This window comes from Canis aureus, chromosome 26 (assembly GCF_053574225.1).
Source record: "Canis aureus isolate CA01 chromosome 26, VMU_Caureus_v.1.0, whole genome shotgun sequence".
Classification (NCBI taxonomy): Eukaryota; Metazoa; Chordata; class Mammalia; order Carnivora; family Canidae; genus Canis; species Canis aureus.
In genome coordinates, this window is record NC_135636.1 from 28,310,859 (window position 1) to 28,331,174 (window position 20,316).

At 38.8% G+C, this 20,316-nt stretch overlaps 1 protein-coding gene and 2 long non-coding RNA genes across 11 annotated transcripts in view; 1 reads left to right on the plus strand and 2 right to left on the minus strand.

Moving 5' to 3' along the window:
* LOC144298206 (uncharacterized) overlaps window positions 1-13,566 on the minus strand; it is a 54,982-nt gene extending 41,416 nt beyond the window's left edge. The window contains exons 1-2 of the long non-coding RNA XR_013365164.1: window positions 13,324-13,566; window positions 13,111-13,217 (exon numbers count right to left, since the gene is read on the minus strand). This is a non-coding gene — a long non-coding RNA (uncharacterized LOC144298206). The remainder of the gene's footprint in view (window positions 1-13,110; window positions 13,218-13,323) is intronic.
* The window catches only part of CBFA2T2 (CBFA2/RUNX1 partner transcriptional co-repressor 2), a 145,959-nt gene that overhangs the window by 96,211 nt on the left and 29,432 nt on the right, over window positions 1-20,316 (plus strand). For 4 of the 9 annotated variants that reach the window (XM_077872763.1, XM_077872765.1, XM_077872768.1 and 1 more), the window contains 2 exons: window positions 8,637-8,780; window positions 12,913-13,154. In XM_077872763.1, the coding sequence (XP_077728889.1) occupies window positions 8,637-8,780; window positions 12,913-13,154 (386 nt within the window). Of the gene's footprint in view, window positions 1-5,169; window positions 5,383-8,342; window positions 8,437-8,636; window positions 8,781-12,912; window positions 13,155-20,316 lie in introns of those variants that run through there. The other 5 variants (XR_013365163.1, XM_077872761.1, XM_077872762.1 and 2 more) reach the window with 3 other exon arrangements.
* Window positions 3,908-5,684, minus strand: LOC144298207 (uncharacterized). The gene is made up of 2 exons (XR_013365165.1): window positions 5,188-5,684; window positions 3,908-4,226 (listed from the first exon to the last, which is right to left on the minus strand). It is a non-coding gene; the product is annotated as an uncharacterized LOC144298207 (long non-coding RNA).

A 20,316-nucleotide genomic window follows, 5' to 3' on the forward strand; every position in this document is an offset into this window, starting at 1 on the left:
TAAATAGGATAATATGGTATGTAGTTTTGTTGTGTGTCTGGCATCTTTCACTTGGCCTAATGCTTTTGACATTTTCCCATATTGTTGGATAAATGTATCAGTAGTGTGTTCCTTTTTGTTGTGGTATTGTAATTTTTTTTTAAAGATTTAATTTGAGAGAGCATGCAAGAGGAAGGGGAGGGGCAGAGGGAGAAGCAGACCCCCTTCTGAGCAGAGAGCTCCATCCCAGGACCCCAGGCCTCAGGTCATGAGCCAAAGGCAGACAGACCCTTAACTGACTGAGCCACTCAGGCACCCCATGATTTGTATTTCTTTGGTAACTGGTATGCTGAGCATCTTTTTATGTCCTTATCAGCCATTTGTAAAGTTTCTTTTGGGAATTGTGTCTTTAAATCTCTCTTGCTCATTCTGGGGTTTTTGTTGTTATCAAGCTATTAGGGTCATTTATATACTCTGCATGTCTCTGTGTCTGGGATCAGATGGCACTGGTAGAAGATAGAGAAAAGAGGGAACCTAGGGAGGAAATTAGCATCATCGTGAAGCAAATGATCCTTCTCAGTTTGCTAGTCATCTTTGAGGTATTTTATGTATATCTGACTTTTGGAAGAACATCAGATAAGTAGCCTCATCTTTGCAACTCCTCAGCTAGCTCCGAGTTCCTGTTTTAGTAATAATGTTTTTTTTTTTATTAGTTTATTTTTTTTTAATTTTTATTTATTTATGATAGGCACACAGTGAGAGAGAGAGAGGCAGAGACACAGGCAGAGGGAGAAGCAGGCTCCATGCACTGGGAGCCTGACGTGGGATTTGATCCTGGGTCTCCAGGATCGCGCCCTGGGCCAAAGGCAGGCGCTAAACCGCTGCGCCACCCAGGGATCCCAATAATGTTTTTTTAAAAAATAATTTTCTATAATTTTCCTTGAAGGTTATAAGTAAATTCTCTTTCATATCTAATCTTAAGAGAATAAAAATCTTATTCAGATGAACCAATTCAATGGATGCTGCAAAATAGACGTTAGAGGCGTGGAAATAAACTAAAAATTAAAAACTTAATTTTTCCAATATTTTAATCAGCCATTGCAGGGGTCAGTAAACTATGGCCCACTGCCTGTTTTTTTTTATTTTATTTTTTATTTGTTTAAATTCAGTTAGTTAACATGTACAGTATTACTGGTTTCAGAGGTAGAGGTCATTGATTCATCAGTCTTATATAATACCCAGTGCTCATTAATCTTGTGCCCTCCTTAATGTTCATCACCCTGTTACCCATCCTCCCCCCACACCCCAGCAGCCCTCAGTTTGTTTCCTATGATTTAGAGTCTGTTATGATTTGTGTTCCTTTCTGATTTCATCATGTTTCACTTTTTCTTTTCTTCCCCTATGATCTTCTGTTTTTTTGTTTTTGTTTTTTTTTAGTTTTTATTTATTTATTCATAGATACAGAGAGAGAGAGAGGCAGAGACACGGGCAGAGGGAGAAGCAGGCATCATACAGAGAGCCTGACGTGGGACTCGATCCAGGGTCTCCAGGATCACGCCCTGGGCTGCAGGCGGCGCTAAACCGCTGTGCCACCGGGGCTGCCCTGATCTTCTGTTTTGCTTCTTAAATTCAGTGACAGTGATAATTGTCTTTTTCTGATTGACTTATTTTGCTTAGCATAATACCCTCTAGTTTTTTCCATTGCCATTTGCAACGTCCTACTGCTTATTTTTGTAAATAAAGTTTTATTGGAACACAGCCAAGTCCATTCCTTTGTGCATTGTCTAAAGTGTGCTACAACAGCAGAGTTGAATTGTTCTGACAGAGACCATATGGTCCACAAAGCCAAAAATATTTAATATTGCCCTTTGCAGAAAAAGTTTGCTGATCCCTCAGCTGTGAGAATGTATTCGATAAATTAATTTTATTTGTTATTTATAAATGTGGAATGGGAAAATTTGTTTTTTCAATTCCTATTGTTAGTATACAGTAAAGCATTAATTTTGTTTTAATTGAGCTCTGTCTTCAAGGTCTCTTATAAAACACTTTCTGTAATTTCTTTGAGTCATTATGCTTCAATTTCTGTTGAATGATAAATTATCTGTCATCGTAAACAGTTATTCCTGGCTGTCTCTGCATGTGAAGCCTGCATGTTATTAGAAAGTTGGATGTGTTATCAGGCTTATGGCAGAGCTACACTGATGGGAAATGCTCATCCTTAAGCAGGTGCTATCCCCACAGTCAGTTTAACCAGCCTTAGAAGCCTACAAGTGCAACAGCAATTTTGATGTTCTTTCCTCTAACTTTAGCAAATTAGGATTGTCAGTTTTGGAAATGTTTCTCATCTGACAGTTAGACATTCAGAACATTTCCCTATCTTGGGAATGGTTAAAGAGAGACTGTGGGCAAGGAAATCTTTTTTCTGATTTTTTTTCCTTGGTTCTGATCCCAACTTTAGGGGCACTGTTTAAATTGTATCTTTCATGCTTTTGTCCTTGTGTGCTACCTGGCAAGTTCATGTAGCCTTCTCACTGACCTAGTTAATGCTCTATAAGGTCGTCCTTGGCCTTCATACATGGTATCTTTCTACTTCTTTATATCCTTAGTACTTTGCAAACATTTCAATATGTGTTTCCCATAACTTGGGGCCCTGACTTCTCTTATCTCTTCCCCAAAGCCTGGCAAATATAGTGAAGTATTTTGCATGAGACCTAGACAGCCGCAAAATTCAGCTACAAATGATAATAGATAATCCCATTATTTGTCAATAGGGGATTATTTAAATAAACGATGGTGTGTTCACACAGTGGAATATCATGCATCTGTTAAAGAAAAAAGGTTGTGGAATTAAGAGTTTCAGAACATGCTTTGAAATTATAAAACAAGACAAAAGAGCGACAACAAAAAACTAAGGAACAGGGGATCCCTGGGTGGCTCAGCGGTTTAGCACCTGCCTTTGGCCCAGGGTGCAGTCCTGGAATCCCAGGATCCAGTCTCAGGTCGGGCTCCTGGCATGGGGCCTGCTTCTCCCTCCGCCTGTGTCTCTGCCTCTCTCTCTCTCTCTCAAATATTTAAATAAATAAATAAATAAATAAATAAATAAATAAATAAATAAATAAATAAAGTCTTTAAAGAAAAAAAAAAAAACTAAGGAACAGTACAGTGTGTGGTATAGATCCCTTACCTAGGAGTCTATTGCTGTCTAACAAACCTCATTAAAACTTAGTTGCCTAGGGCAGCCCAGGTGGCTCAGCGGTTTAATGCCACCTTCAGTCCAGGGTGTGATCCTGGAGACCGGGCATTGAATCCCATGTTGGGCTCCCTGCATTGAGTCTGCTTCTCCCTCTGCCTGTATCTCTGCTTCTCTCTCTCTCTCTCTCTCTCTCTCTCTCTCTCTCTCTCATGAATAAATATATAAAGTCTTAAAAAAAAAAGTCACCTAAAACAATAAGGTTTTTTTTTTTCTTATGACTGTGAGTCAGACATTTGTTCTGCTCTTGGTTCTTATTCATTCATATATGAATGTCTGCAATCAGCTAGCTGCAGACCAGACCCATTAGGTTAGGCTCTCATGTGTTTGGAGGGATCAGCTGGCCTTAGCTGGTACAACTCCTCTCTTCTCCATGTGGTCTCATCCTACTGCAGATGAGTCTGGATTTGCTTTCATCGCTGGGTGAAAGAGACGCTCAGAACTGGCACTCTGTTATTTCTATCACTTTACATTGGTCAAAGCCAGTCAGAGGCCCTGGCCAGATTCAGGGTATAGGGATAGAGATGCTACTTCTGATACGTTGCAAAGGTTGTGGCAGCAGAGAGGCCATTATTGGGGACATTCGATGTAACATCAACATATTTACACGTGTATAAATAAGGGTAGGATAGGAATTTAAAATGGTTCCCTATGAGGTGGGGTAAGTAGGGACAGGAGCAAGGAAAATTTCTTTTTATATCATACTGATTTCTGAACCATATAAATATATGCTTATACATACAGAATAGAAAGTCATCCATTTTTGCCTCTGCCCCCAAAGAAAATTATGTTTAAAACTTCACAATTGTTTCTTAGGATTCTGAGTTGTTGTTGTTGTTTTTAAAGAAATAGATATAATGGCTTCCTTGGTCATCATGTTTGGAATGATCAGCAATCCTGTGCATCTGAAAGATCTATATTCATCTCATTTTTCTCAGTGATGATAAGGAGCAATGACCATATCTTCTTCTACTGAAAGCTTAGCGTAGATAAAGATCTGAAGGGCCAAATAATATAATTATTAATAGATTTTTAATTTAATTCAAGTAAACATGGAGAGTATCTACTGTGTACTGATCATTACTATATATATTATGATACCCTTCACCGTAACTTTGTGTTTGAAGTGATGAGAGAATCACTTTCATACAAAACAGGTAATGATAAAGCATTTTTCACATCAAGTTCATTTTTAAGTAATATTTATCTGGAATTTGTGTTTATGTTCAGTATTACTTCTCTTAAGGCTACAGAAAAGTTCCAGTCTTTAGTTTCGTGTCTGATTCTTCAAATTCTATGTGGGAAGGAAAAACATTGTTGTCACACACAGAGCTGCTTATTGTGTTCTGTTTTCATGGCATACATAGCATATTGCATGATGTAGAAGTAAGGTCATTTATTCAGACATACTTTTCCATGTTTGCTCCTCCTCTCTAGCTCAAATTGTTTGGCTTTACAGGGTTAGGTGTTAAAGCTATTCAGTGATCTTGGAAATGCGTGTGATCATGTGTTTGGATTTTAATTTTTAAGCCATTTATATATTCTTGTCTTCAAAATATCTAAAGCAAAAGTCATAGAGTGACTAAATTATCCATTACTTTAAATCTTAAAATCTGTGTTTAGAATCAGTTGAACCTTTATAACAAAACTAAGGGTTATTTTGAGTTTCTAGGAGTGAAGACTTTATTTCTCTTTGATAAGAGAACCACCACCAAGTAGTGGTGTTTATGACCTCAAAGTCCCACTTGAAAGGAATTTCTTCTCTTTGAAGTGTATCTACAGTTTTCGGGAGTTGAAAAGAGTTCAGGATATGTGGTTCTTTCTATGAATTCAGCTAGAATATAAAACATGAGTATGCATTCCATGAAAATTCAGAAATGAAGTCACTGTAACAGTGATGACATAAAGACATGGCACAGTCACCAAACAGAGGGTGAAAATGCCTTCTTGTAACGTACCCCTTATTCACCATCTGAGCAGCTGCTGGCTTTGTCAGGTTATAAGCCACTTGGATATATATCTCACACCACCACTTGGTCTTCATGATACCCAGCCTCCAGCAAAAATACCATCTTACATTGGACTTGGTGATTTTACAGCTATTAATTCTTGAATCATTCCATGTAATACTGCTGAAGTTAGATGGATTAACTGTTAATAGTATACCCATTTTCTTTGGAAATCAGATGTTAATATTAAGTCAGACATGGTCACATGGCTAGTTAGATGGTAAATACAGAACTTGGCACTAGGCTTCCTATTTTCTAATCATTTCTCTTTTCTGAGTGAGTACCTTCTTTAACCTAGCAACTAGTCTAAGCATCATTTCTTACCCTTACATCTTTCCTACCTGGTCAGTCTTATTCTCTCTCATTTTATATTTGTTAAAAATGACCTAAAAAGGTGAAATGACTTGATAAAAGACTTATCAGTTAAAACAGAATGAGAATTCATATTAAATTTATCAGTCTCTTGGGGGATCCCTGGGTGGCTCAGCAGTTTAGCACCTGCCTTTGGCCCAGGGCACTATCCTGGAGTCCCGGGATCGAGTCCCGTGTCAGGCTCCTGGCATGGAGCCTGCTTCTCCCTCTGCCTGTGTCTCTGCCCCCCCCCCCATGTCTATCATGAATTTAAAAAAAAAATTTTTTTTAAAAACCTATCAGTCTCCATACACATGCCTTTTCTACTAGACGATGTTACTGAAACATGAGGAATAACACTAGTGTTGCAGGTTTGTGAGTCGTGATGTGAACAAGAGATACGGGTGGCTTTAGTCTGTAAAACAGTACTCTGAGGGCTGGGTTTTGCCAGTATCTAAGCTTTCAGTTGGTATATAACTCAGTGTTCTGCAGTTGAGCTCAGACTTTCTCCGTTTTTCATTCTGCCAAGTGCTGAATGTTAAAACACATCTTGTTGTTAAGTCTTCCTCAGGCCTTTGGCGCCCTTGCTGTAAAGGCAGGTGGTCTGAAGAAAGGCTCCCTCTAGGTTGTTGCACACTATACACAACACATTATAGTGCGAGACAACTGTCAGTTCCTTCCTTCCCTTCTCCCTCCACCCTCCAGAAAGCTAGGCCCCAGATGGAAGAGCTGGAAATGTGTCAACCATTCTCTGAAGGGCATTGAGAAAAATACTGTCAACAAGAAAAAGGCAAACGCAGTAGCTCATTAGTCCACTAATCAGACAGGACGACCATCAATTTCACAAAGAAAATGTCCTGGACTGAGAGAGGGGAAGAGCTGGCAGTGTTGCCCTCATGGCTCTCAAAAGAGAGCTGCACATTTTCGTTAGTAACTTGAGGACATTACTTTCTTGATGGGCTTTATGGATTCATTATATCATTTCCCAAAATATGCCACTTCAGACTGAAGGATAAAAATAATATTTGGTGATACTGTCCTCGTTAGAACATGCTCGTGAATGTGCGAATATGTACCTTGTTGCCAGTGTCATGAATGTATTTTGTCTACAGCTATGATTTAACATTTCATTTGAACTTTTGGTACATCCATTTCTGGTGCTTTGAATTCACCATTATTGGAGAATAGATATATAATACTTCAGTGTAAAGCTTGGAGTTACTCAGAGGAACATAGTTCAATTTAAAGATGATTATGGTAACCCTGGCCCTGTTATTAACCAAGTACATAACATGTTCTCTTTAATGGGGAAAAATAACTGTGAAGATAATAGAATATTACTCCTTGTATGAAGTCCTGTTGATATTAACTCAGGTCTTTTTTTCCCTAAAGCCCAGTATGGGGGCCTGAACTCATGACCCTGAGATCAAGACCTGAGCTAGGAAAAAAAAAAAAAAAAAAAAAAGACCTGAGCTGAGTTTAAGAGTTGGACACTTAACCAATTGAGCCACGCAGGTGCCCCAGTCCAGACATATTATTAATGTCATTAAGTTTAATTTATCAAATTTCTCTTTCTGGAATTTGTAGTCTATTGTAATCAAACAGCTACCTTAGGGAATAGCCTGTGCCTAGTTTACATTCAGCTCTACTTTTCATCTTTTGGGATATTATACATCATAAATGACATTTACATGACTGATGTCAGAGATGTTGATTCCATCTCTTTTTTCCTACTTTAGTTTTATATATAAAAAATAGTATTTCATCATTTGTAGTAATTTATGTATAACTGATTGTTTTGTTTTTGTTTCCTGCCATGCAGTTGGTGCCTACTAGTCTAGATAGTCCCACATTTGTTTTTTTCCACTTAATAATTTGATTGATTTATAAAGTTAAGTCAAAAAAGAATGCAGTTGAGATAAGCTGAATTTGTAACCTGGTTTCGTCCTTTCTCAGCCCCCATCCTCAATGTTAACTTAGAGGTCCTGTTACCCCTTGACTTTGCTGGCTTGTTTTAGTTTCCTATGATTGCCTTAACAAAGTTCCACAAATTGGGTGGCTTAAGACAGCAATGATCTCTCACTGTTCAGGAGGCCAGAAGACCAAAATCAAGGTATAAGTAGGGTCGATTCCTCCTTGGGATATCTGAGGAAGAATCTAGTCCATAGCCGTCTCCCAGCTTCTGGTGGTTGACAATAGTCCTAGGCATTGCTTGGCTTATAGCTGCATCACTCTGGTCTCTGCCATTAGCATCCTAGTGAATTCTCATTACGCAACTATGTCTTCTTCATGTAGTCTTCTCTTCTTGTGAGGGTATTCATATTGAATTTAAAACCGACCTACATAATCCAGGATGATCTTCTCTCAAGATCCTTAACTACATCTTTAAAGACCCTTTTTCCACATAAACAATTACTCACAGTTGAAGGGATTAACAAGTACAGTAGTCCCCCACCCCTACTCCTTATCTGTAGCGGATACATTCTACAACCTCTGTGGATAAGTGAAACTGCAGATAGTACCAAGCCATATATATACACATAATATTTTTTCCTGTACATACTGTAATAAAACTTAAATTATAAATTAGGTATAGTAAGAGATTAACAACAGTAATAATAGAACAGTTATAACAATATACAGTAATAAAAATTATGTGACTGGTCTCTCTCCACAGTATCTTACTGTACCATACTTACCCTTCTTTCTGTGATGATGTGAGATAATAAATGCCTTTGTGATGAGGTGAATGACATAGGCATTTTGACCTAGTGTTAGGCCACTATTGACCTTCTGACTATAGATCAGAAAGAGACTCATTTTCTTCCAGACCATAGTTGACCACAGGTAATTGAAACTGTGGAAAGTGAAGCTAGCTAAGGGGAAGTATGGTAGATATCTTTTGGGGGCCAGCGTTCAGCATGTTGAAATCGGCGTCCTCTTCACTTTTCAGTCCTCTAGGAAAATATGTTTGTATTTCAAATTATTGTCATGATTTTTATTATCTTATAGAAGACTCTGACCTCCATTACTTTTATTCTCTATAGTTGGTCCTGAGAAAAGAGTGCCAGCAATGCCTGGGTCGCCTGTGGAAGTGAAGATACAGTCAAGATCCTCACCTCCTACCATGCCACCCCTGCCACCAATAAATCCTGGAGGACCCAGGCCAGTGTCATTTACTCCTACAGCATGTGAGACCTCTTCATTTTCTTGGGTTTGTGGTTCAGACTGACATTTAGTTATAAGCAACTGACTTGCTATTAAGTCTTTGCATATATTATTCAATTTTCAAAATAGCTGTTAAGATATTATACGTATATATATAATACAGAGATATGTACATATACATATATACACACATATATCTTACTTTTATAAATTACTTTTGCCCTCTGAGAATAGTACTTAGCTAATTTAGGCATTTGAAAATTTAGTGGTCTAAATATTTTGTTTTCATACTGTGGCTGGTAAGTAGCTATTTTAATTTCTTAGCTCTAAAATGAATTTAAATTATTATTTTGACAGGTGCCTTGGTGGCTCAGTTGGTTAAGCATCTGACTCTTGATCTTGAGGTGGTGAGTTTGGGCCCTGCATTGGGCCCAGCGTGGAGCTTTACCTTTAAAATAAAACAAATTTTAAAAAATAAATAAATAAAAATAAAATAAAATACAAAACAAATTATTATATTGATTTATAAGAGTCAAAGTAAATTTCATATAATTACCAAACTATTTCTGAAAGTATGCTAGGACTATCATGGTGTGGGTCTTTTTTTTTTTTTTTTTTTTTTTTTTTTTAAAGAGAGGGGAAGAGCAGAGGGAGAGAGAGAGAATATTAAGCAGGCTCCACACCTAGCACATGGCTCAGTCTTAAGACCCTGAGATCATGACCTGAGCCGAAATCAAGAATTGGAGGTTTAACTGACTGAGCCACCCAGGCGCCCCAGTAAGGCTCTTTATGTAAGAGAATGAGTATTGTGTTAGGTTTTCTGGGGCTACCACAACTAAATACCACAGACTGAGTGGCTTAAACAACAGAAATTTATTTTTTCACAGTTTAAAGCATAGAAGTCCAAGATCAAGGTGTAAGCAGGTTTGGTTTCTTCTGAGACCTCTTTCCTTGGCTTGCAGATAGCCAGCCTTCCTGCTGTGTCCTCCCATGTCCTTGCCTCTGTGGTTATGTGTACCAGCTGTCCTTTCCTTTTCTCATAAGGACAGTAGTCCTATTAGATTAGGGGCCACCCACATGATCTCACTTAACCTTCAAAGGCTCTATCTCCAAATACAATCACATTCTGAGGTACCGGGGATTAGGATTACAACATAGGAATTTGTGGGGGACATAATTCAGTCCATAAGAATCACATTAGCTAGTAAGTATATAATAGATGTTCAGCCTTACTAGTTACCAAGGAAATACAAAGTAAAACCCAATGGGAATACCTTATACACCTACAAGAATGTTCAAAATGGAAAAGAATTCCAAGTTTTGGTGGGCATGTGTGGAGTTACCTGAACACTCCATACATTGTTTGAGTATGAGAAAGTTGGTAATATTTACTAAAGTTGAATTTTCAGAAACCCTCTAACTCTACAGTCAGTCGTATGTAACAGACTGACTTAAACAGACAGACAAAAATCAGAAGAAAACCTAATGTAAAATCTAAACATACATACATACAAGTCTAGATTTTAATCTTAGTTTTTCTGCCATTCTGTGCCCATGATATACCTCCAGTACATGTTGACTCTCTTACAGATATTTTATCTTGTAAAGCAGAACATGCTTGCTATTTGTAGAGAGCCCACAGTGCGTCAGAGCACTGTGCTAGGTGCCATATGCATTTTCTTATTTAAATATCATTACATAAGTTTACACAACTATCTTTACTCAAACATTTGTGGTTTTCATTTTTATTATTTTAAAAGGTAAGAGAAGGGTCTAGGAAGTACAGCTTTACAGAAGGTTTGATTATTATTATATTTCCAAAACATTTGATATTGAATGAGTGGTAGCTGCAGCAGTCTGAGCCAGAGTGAATGAAATGAAGTTTTATATCCTTTTAAAAATTGTATTTCTGGGACGCCTGGGTGGCTCAGCGATTGAGTGTCTGCCTTCGGCCCAGGGCATGATCCTGGAGGCCCGGGATCAAGTTCCATGTCGGGCTCCCTTTATGGAGCCTGCTTCTCCCTCTGCCTGTGTCTCTGCCTCTCTCTCTCTCTCTCTCTCTCTCTCTCTCTGTGTGTGTGTGTCTCTCATGAATAAATACATAAAATATTTTTTTAAAAAGTGCTTCTTAATACAGGTGATATCCAAGCATAAATAGGATGAGGAAGAGTTTGCCAGATCACGTTTGCATCAGGGTTAGTCAAAAAGTAGGAACAGTATGGCTGACTGAATATGACTGGCTTGGAGGAAGAAGAGGGAAGTGAAAGATTTTTCATGGTTAATGTCTTGGCATTGAGCCCAATATAAGTAAATGTCAGTTTTCTAAGTTAAGATTAAAGAATTGCACTCTCTAAATTTGTTATAAGACCTGATTTAAACTGTTTCTGTTTTTATTTTTATGTTTAAAGATTTTATTTATTTATTCATGAAAGAGAGGCAGAGACACAGGCAGAGGGAGAAGCAGGCTTCATGCAGGGAGCCTGACATGGGATCCAATCCCGGGACCTAATCCTGGAACTCCAAGATCACGCCCTGGGCCAAATGCAGGCATTTAACTGCTGAGCCACCCAGGGATCTCCAATGTTTGTTTTTAGATATCTGTTGTAGTTTTACCTTCCTAGACTTTCTTTTTTTTTTTTTTTTTTTTAAGATTTTATTTATTTATTCATGAGAGAGACACAGAGAGAAAGAGAGAGAGAGGGGGAGGGAGGCACAGACATAGGCAGAGGGAAAAGCCGGCTCCATGCAGGGAGCCCGAGGTAGGACTTGATCCCGGGACTCCAAGATCACACCCTGGGGTGAAGTCGGCGCTAAACCACTCAGCCACCCAGGGATCCCCTTCCTTCCTAGACTTTCAAGCCTGTGTATGATTGAATGAAAATCTACTGACACTTAGTACCAGGTAGTTTTATTTCACTGTTCAGTGAAAAAAGAGATTTTTACTTAATACTTCCAAGAACTTAACTTTAGGATGGTATTTCAAATTAATTTAAATCTAGCAACAAATAACTAAGAACAATGGGAAAATAGGAAAACTGCAGGTAACCACATGTATTATTTGAGCAGAAATAAAGAATTGGTATGTCCTGTATAGTGTCTTTATTGAGTAACCAAGAATTTGGCAGCAGTAATATAGCATTGTTGGGGCAAGGAGAAACTGATGGGCACAATTACTCTGAATGGTCCAAGAGATATATACCTTATTGCAGGAATAGGTCATTAAATCTATAGCCTAGAGAAAACATTTCTCAAAAAAAAAAAAAGAACAAAAGAAAAAACATTTTTCACTTTAACAGAATTGTTTTCTGATGGTCCCTTCACATGCTACATTGTAACTGACCGTTTTATTTCTTTGGACCCCTAAGATTAGGCAGAGATGGAAGACAAAAAATTTGTGCAAGATGTGTGTCCAGTCAGGAAATATGTGTTCTACCAGACTCATCTCATGCAGTACCTGTTGCAAGAAATCTTAATACTACCTATCCCTGCCCACTGCAACTGTAGTTAGATAACCCCTTCTCCTTGTTCTTATAGAACTCCATACTATTGTTTTACTTAGTCTTTGTTATTTTGTTATTTTTTACCTAGTAATGTCTCACTATGTAGTAGTCTAATTGAGAGCAGAAAGAATTTCTTATAAACTCTTTTTTTAAAGGTTTTATTTTATTTTATTTAAGATTTTATTTATTTATTGATAGACACAGAGAGAGAAAGGCAGAGACACAGGCAGAGGGAGAAGCAGGCTCCATGCAGGGAGCCCGATGTGGGACTTGATCCCGGTCTCCAGGATCACACCCCAGGCTGCAGGCAGCGCCAAACCTCTGTGCCACCAGGGCTGCCTTTAAACTCTTTTTTTTTTAAGATTTTATTTATTCATGAGAGACACAGAGAGAGGCAGAGACATAGGCAGAGGGAGAAGCAGGCTACCTACAGGGAGCCCGATGTGGGACTCCATCCCAGGACTCCAGGATCACTCTCTGAGCCAAAGGCAAATGCTCAACCACCGAGCCACCCGGGCATCCCCTTATAAACTTTAAATATGTGTTTTACAAAATTCCAAGTGAATAAACGATAGTTAATTCAAACAAGAAGAAATTAATAAAGATCCATGTGTTTTGTACCTAAACAGAATCTTTCATTTTGGCTTTCTTTTAGTAAGCAATGGCATCAACCATTCTCCTCCTACCCTGAATGGTGCCCCATCACCGCCACAGAGATTCAGCAATGGTCCTGCCTCTTCCACATCATCTGCACTAACAAATCAACAATTGCCAGCCACTTGTGGTGCTCGGCAGCTCAGCAAATTGAAACGCTTCCTTACCACTCTGCAACAGTTCGGCAATGACATCTCACCTGAGATTGGGGAGAAGGTGCGGACTCTTGTTCTAGCACTGGTGGTAAGTACAACATCACTGTCCACAGCTACTTGAATATGTGGCTCAGAACTCAAGCCAGCAAACCTGTAACAACATGGCAAAATCTAGAGACTAATACCGTTTTTATATAACTTGTATTTCACTTATGGATAACAATGTTTATTAAAGAAACAAATATAGAATGTTTTACCTTATTGTTTCTTATGGTGTTGATATAATTCCAGTAAGCAGCTTTGAATTTCTCTAAACACTGAGGTAGTTTTTTTTTTTTCCTCAGGAGTGATTCAGGGGTCAGACAGGGCTGGACTGGGACCACCCTGGGGAGCCAGGCCGCACATCAGACCATAAGAGGCTTCAGGGCTGGGCTGGGGAGCTCAGGGCTGAGATCTACAGGGCAGGAGTCCAGTCCAGCTCCTGTAAGTGAAGCAACCACTCAGGCAATAATGGCCTGGAAAGATAACACTAGTGGGGAGGAAATCTGAAGTGGAGAGCTGATGTAACAAGGGCCTAGATGAAAACAGCGTTGAAGGATAAAAGGGGGCCGATAGTATTTCATGGAGACAAAGGAATGTAACAGAGGACAAAGAAGCAAGACAAGCTGTTAAAGAATACACAGCAAGCACAGCTCTGGGTCCTTGTTGGCAACTTCTCATGTAGGCCCTACTTATTGCCCCACACAGCAATCTTTAGAAACAGAGGGCCTGGGAGGAAGCAGCTAGCAGACATCTTCTTTAAGCCCTCAAAGTGAGCCATGAAGTCCTTCAGATTTGGGAATGCCTCCAAGCACTTGGATTCAAATATATGCAGTACATCAAGGATGTTATAAACCAGGTACTCAGGGAGCACCTCCAGGTACTCAGGCTTCAGTTTCTCAAAATCAGGGCTGTAGCAGATCCTGGCAAAGTATAGGCAGGTATCCATAACCTCATTCTCCAAAATGTCCATGCAAATCTTTTCCTCTTCCATCTTCCCACATAGATTGAAGAACTGCTACTTTAAAAGACTTCTCGGGGGATCCCTGGGTGGCTCAGCGGTTTAGGACTTGCCTTTGGCCCAGGGCGTGATCCTGGAGTCCCAAGATTGAGTCTTGCGTCGGGCTCTCTCTCTCTTTCTCTCGCTATGTCTATCATGAATAAATAAATAAAATCTTAAAAAAGACTGAGAAGTCTTTTTTTCCTTAATTTTTTTTTAAAGATTTTATTTATTTATTCGTGAGAGACAGAGAGGCAGAGACACAGGCAGACGGAGAAACAGGCTCCATGCAGGGAGCCCAACATGGGACTCGATACCGGGTCTCCAGGATCATGCCTTGGTCCGAAGGCAGTTGCTAAACTGCTGAGCCACCCAGGCTGCCTGACTTCTCAGACTTAGCGTTGAATAAAAAACTTTCATAAAAGGCAAAATATAATAAATGACTTTTCCTCATTTCAGATTCAATCCCTTTTGTATTTTAGAGTTGTCAGTTATTCATTTTCATTGCTATATAATCTTTTCTTGTAGGAATATTCCACAATTTATACTTTTTGCTCTCGATAGACTTTTGAGTCGTTTGCATTTTGAAGCAGTCAGAGCACCCCAATTCTACCCCCAGGTTTTTGAGATTTCTTAAATGAATTCATAGGACTTGGCATACAGTTGTGCTCACAAGTAAAATTTATTACAGAAGCATAAGGTTACACAGCAGGATCTTAAAGGAAAGAGATACTGTTGGAATCTAGATGAATCCATCTGCAGGCTTCCTTATGCTCTTTCTCTCATGAATGGTCACACTGAGCTCATTCTTTCACCAGCAATGAAAATTCAACAATATATGTGTGATGGTTTTGCTTAGGGAAGCGTTTGAGAGACTTAGCACCCAAGGTCTTTACTAGAGTCTGGCTACATTGGCATGTTTGCCAGCACCTACTGAAATTTCAGATTCCTAGAAGGAAAGTCAGTGTTTATTGTTTGCAAAAACAGGTTAGGCACAGTGAGATACTTTACCAGTTAGGAAAGTTTTTAATTTTTGCTTTGGTGGGAAAATGGTGTTTTTTGGTCAAATTTTGTACTATTAGATCTAGACTAATTAAATTGGCCTTTTATATGTCAAAATGAGTTTGAACATAATTGGAAGCAAAACAGACCTCAGAATGTCATACCAATTCTAGCAGGATTAAGTGAAGTCTATGTTTGAACATAACTTAAAAGTAAAAGAAAAAAATGACAGACCTCATTTGCCAAAAAAAAGTTTATCTTTTGTAATGCCTGAGTGGCTCAAGGGCTGAGCGTCTGCCATCGACTCGGCATGATCCCGAAGTCCCGGGATTGAGTCCCATATCGGGCTCCTTGCATGGAGCCTGCTTTTCCTGTCTCTGCCTCTCTCTCTGCCTCTTTCTGTGTCTCTCATGAATAAATAAAATCTTAAAAACAAAAAAGTTAATCTTTTTTTAGTATAGAATTGTTTATATGTAGACGTACCCAATTATCCAATTATCTACTTTATTTTTTTTTAAGATTTTATTTATTTATTCATTAGAGACAGACACACACACACACACACAGAGGCAGAGTCACAGGCAGAGAGAGAAGCAGGCTCTATGCAGGAAGCCTGATGCGGACTCAGTCTCAGGACCCCAGAATCAGGCCGTGGGCTGAAGGCAGGTGTTAAACTGCTGAGCCACCCAGGGATTCCCCCCAATTATCTACTTTAAATGGCCATGCTTGGGTTAAATTTTTTTTTTCCAATGATGTCATTAGTAGAGGGTAAAAATACACAAAACAAAATTTACCAACTTAGGGATCCCGGGTGGCTCAGCGGTTTTGGTGCCTGCCTTCGGCCCAGGGGGTGATCCTGGGGTCCTGTGATCAAGTCCTGCATCGGGCTTCCTGCGTGGAGCCTGTTTCTCCCTTTGCCTGTGTCTCTGCCTGTCTCTCTCTCTTTCTCTCCCTGTGTGTCATTTTATTCATTTTATGAATAAATGAATAAAATCTTTAAAAAAATATTTTAGAAAATGATATATTAAAAGCAGCAATGAACTCAACAGTAGAATGGAGAGGAAAAACAACAGGAAAAATGACCTATTCTGAACAACAGGGAGAAAGTGACTTAAAAAATCAACAGAACCTCAGAGACCTAAAGGAACATAACAGAAGATCTGAGTCACAATGTGACAGAAGTATGACGCTGAAATAATGATTGAATTTGCCCAAATTTGACAAAAGACCTAAATCTGCAGATTCAAAAAAGCAACATAGACCTTAAACAAGATTCCCTGCTCCCCTTAAAAAGATTTATTTATTTATTTTTTATTTATTTATTTATTTTTTTAATTTATGATAGTCACACACACACACACACAGAGAGAGGCAGAGACACAGGCAGAGGGAGAAGCAGGCTCCATGCACCGGGAGCCCGATGTGGGATTCGATCCCGGGTCTCCAGGATCGCGCCCTGGGCCAAAGGCAGGCGCCAAACCGCTGCGCCACCCAGGGATCCCCCCCCTTAAAAAGATTTAAAAAAAAAATCTTAAAAGCCAAGAGGGAAAAACCTCTTACCTATAGAGGAAAAATTCCAGGGCCAGTGGCATTTTTTTTTTTTTTTAAGTGCTGAAAGAAAACTGTCAACTCAGAATCTTACATTTATCAAAAATATACTTCTGGAACAATCAAAATATTCTCAGATGAAGTGAAACTAAGAGAAGTTGCCTCTAGGCAGACCTCCCCTAAAAGAGTGGCTAAAAGAAGTCCCTCTCAGAAGCAGAAAGAAAATTCCAAAAGAAGAAATCTTAAAATACCATAGTAGATGAAAGAAAAATGGAAAGAGCAAAAATAAGAGCCAATACAATAGACTTTCCTTTGCTTAAGTTTTCTAAACTATGGTAGTTGAAGCAAAAGTTTTAACATTGTGTGATATCACTGTCTGTATATTTAAAGGAAGTGTTGAAGACAATTATATTCTAAACCAGAGAGCATAAAGGCAGATAAGGTTTCTATACTTTTGTATCTTTTTTTTTTTTTTTTTAAGATTTTATTTATTTATTTGACAGTGAGAGTGAGTGAGTGAGTGAGAACCAGCACAGGGAGCAGCAGCGGGAGAGGGAGAAGCAGACTCCCCACTGAGCAGGGAGCCTGATGCAGGGCTCAATCCCAGGACCCTGAGACCATGACCTGAGCCGGAGGCAGATGCTTAACTGTCTGAGCCATCCAGGCGCCCCCTCTATAGTTCTGTATCTTGACTGCAGTGGTGATTACATGGAATACACATGTACACTAAAGTGATATAGAACTATACACAGTTTCATCAATGTTTATTCCCTTGTGATACTGCACTGTAGTTACAGAAAACTTAACCTATGGGAGAACCTTTCTGTACTGTTTTTACAACTTCCTATGATCATATTTATCTCTTAAAAGGTAAAAGAAATGTTAGTTGTTGGCCTATCTATACCCCTTATCTTCTAAGACCATTTTAGGTGTTGAATGTGGATGCCAAGAAAAATTAAGGCCATTGCACCTCAAGTTTAGCATTAGCACAAGTATAGTCATCTTAGGCCCCTGGGAATAAGAGCTGAACTTTACAGGAAAAACTGCAGAATATCCTAGGCAGGGAATCCCATATCGGAAAGACAGTAAAGCTCAGAATGCCCCCAGTAGAGAATCCCATATCAGATCTTTAGAAACTCCCCCACCCTTTCCCCCATATTGGAATGGAAAAAATTCCTCCACCCATTCTGAAAATCCCCTAGACCAGCCCATAAAAACTGTGACCCACTTTGGGGTTCAAGCCTCTGCTCTGCTGTGTGGAGTATACTTGGACCCAAGCTCGAGCTTGTAAATAAATCCTTGTGTACTTGCATCAGTGTCGGCTCCTTGGTGGTTTCTCGGATTGGCAGTCTTGGGCACAACATTTGGGAGCTCGTCTGGGATGTTGCCCTTGTGATCCAGAGACCAGATCCCTCAACATTTTACATTCATCTCCCTGTCATCTTTAAAGCCTTCTTTGTCCTCCCAAGTTTGATTTCAGCATGTCTTCTCCGTGTCCCAGTAGTCTCCTGCTCACTTCTGTCTTGATAATACTGTAATGTTTGTTTTCCTGCTACACTATGAATTCTTACAAAAAAACAACTATGCTCTTACTTAAATAACTGAAGGAAAGGGAAAGATAATGGCACTATTCCATTAATAGTGGCTTATCATCTCTCTCAGAGGATTGCCTTGCATCTGCAGTATATGTAGTCCTGTCCTGAGTGAGTTTCTTGGCCTAAGTCACTATTTCTCTAGCTACACACACCTCATTCTTTCCCTTCTTTGTCCACAAGAAAATTTAAAAGTCATTCAGAAATATTTTTCAATATATTTACTCTATTTGTGTTTACTTTTTCAGGCCTGATTACATTCATTGTAGTAGAGAAAGCATGTTCTTTTACACTTTCTTTATATTTCTGATTAGCAGTACCTTTGGTTGCATTGTACAGATATCATATCAGGGAATCAGTTAAATTTTAAAAGGATCTTGGTGTGGGGCAGGCACCTGTGTGGCTCAGTCTGTTAAGCATCCAACTCTTGGTTTCAGCTCAGGTCAAGATCTCAGTGTGAGATCAAGCCCACGTGGTGCTCTGCACTCAGTGTGGAGTTCTGCTCTTTCTCTCTCTTACAAATAAATAAATCTTTTAAATAAAGAATTTTGGTGTGAAATGAGGTAAACTTCAAATATTTTCATTTAACATGGTTACATTTCCCTTCAGGAAAAAGTATGTATTTTTACTGAATATTAATATATTTGGAAAGTCAAACATAATTTCCTATCCAGAAATAACTGCTATTGTAATCATCTTCCCAGACACTTAAAAGACTATATAAATGTGTGTGTGTGTTGTTTCCATAAATGGCTTATAGAAAAGCCTACTGTTCTTTTTCTGGTTTTTCGTTTAACAGTATGTTATAGACACCTTTCCCTATTAATACATACAGATCTGTCCCTCCTCTGTTAATGTCCTGATGTATGACTGTACCATAATTTTTTAAAGATTTATTCATTTATTTGAGGGAGAGAGAGCGGTGAGGAGGGGCAGAAGAAAAGAGTTTTAAGCAGATTCCATGCTGAATGTGACGCAGGGCTTGATCTCATGACCCCAAGATCACGATCCAAGCCGGCCAAAAACAAGAGAATAATGTTTAACTGACTATACCATCCGGGCACCTCTGTACCATAATTTTTAAATGCAGTTTCCTGGTAGTCGATCTATATGTTTTCTATACTGTTAAGAAGCAATATTGTGCTGGTAAATCATTTGGTACTTGTTACATCTTTCAACTCTTGGTGATTTTATAAAAATAAATCCCTAGTAGTGGTAGTTGTTCTTTCGTGGAGGTAAGAATTCAAATTAATGCTTACATTTGTTTTGTTTTTTATTTACACTGTGTTTTAAGGAATTAAATAAAAATATTTTGTGAACTTTGAAGAAAATATTTTTATTTGTATATTTTCCTTAGCAATAGAGCTGAGAATCCTATTTAAAGCTAGACTTTTCGTGATCCCTGGGTGGCTCAGCAGTTTAGCGCCTGCCTTTAGCCCAGGGCCTGATTCTGGAATCCCGGGATCAAGTCCCACTTCGGGCTCTCAGCATGGAGCCTGCTTCTCCCTCCTCCTGTGTCTCTGCCTCACTCTCTCTATGTCTATCGTGAATGAATAAATAAATAAATAAATCTTTAAAAATATAAAAATAAATAAAGCTAGACTTTTATTGGGGCACCTGGGTGTTATAGTTGGTTAAGCGTCTGACTCTTGTTCTTTGCTTAGGTTTTGATCTCAGGGTTGTGAGTTCAAGCCCCGCATTGGGCTCCATGCTGGACATGGCCTCTACTTAAAAGGAAAAAAAAAAAAAAAAAAGCTACCCTTTTGAAAAAATACAAGTGAAGTGCTAATAACTTTACTGGAAATACTAAAATCTTCCCAATGTTTGTCTATTTCCAGGTACTCTAATATATATAAGCAGACCATTCGAAGGTAGAGGGCACACGTTATTCTGCTTTGTTTCTTCTTCTTCTTTCTTCTTCTTTCTTCTTCTTTCTTCTTCTTTCTTCTTTCTTCTTCTTTCTTCTTCTTTACTTCCTGTTTATAATATTTAGGAAACTGATGTTAGGAGGAAGGCAGAGCCTATGAAGAAGTTGACATCCTAGACTCATTCAGGATTATTCCTTCTAG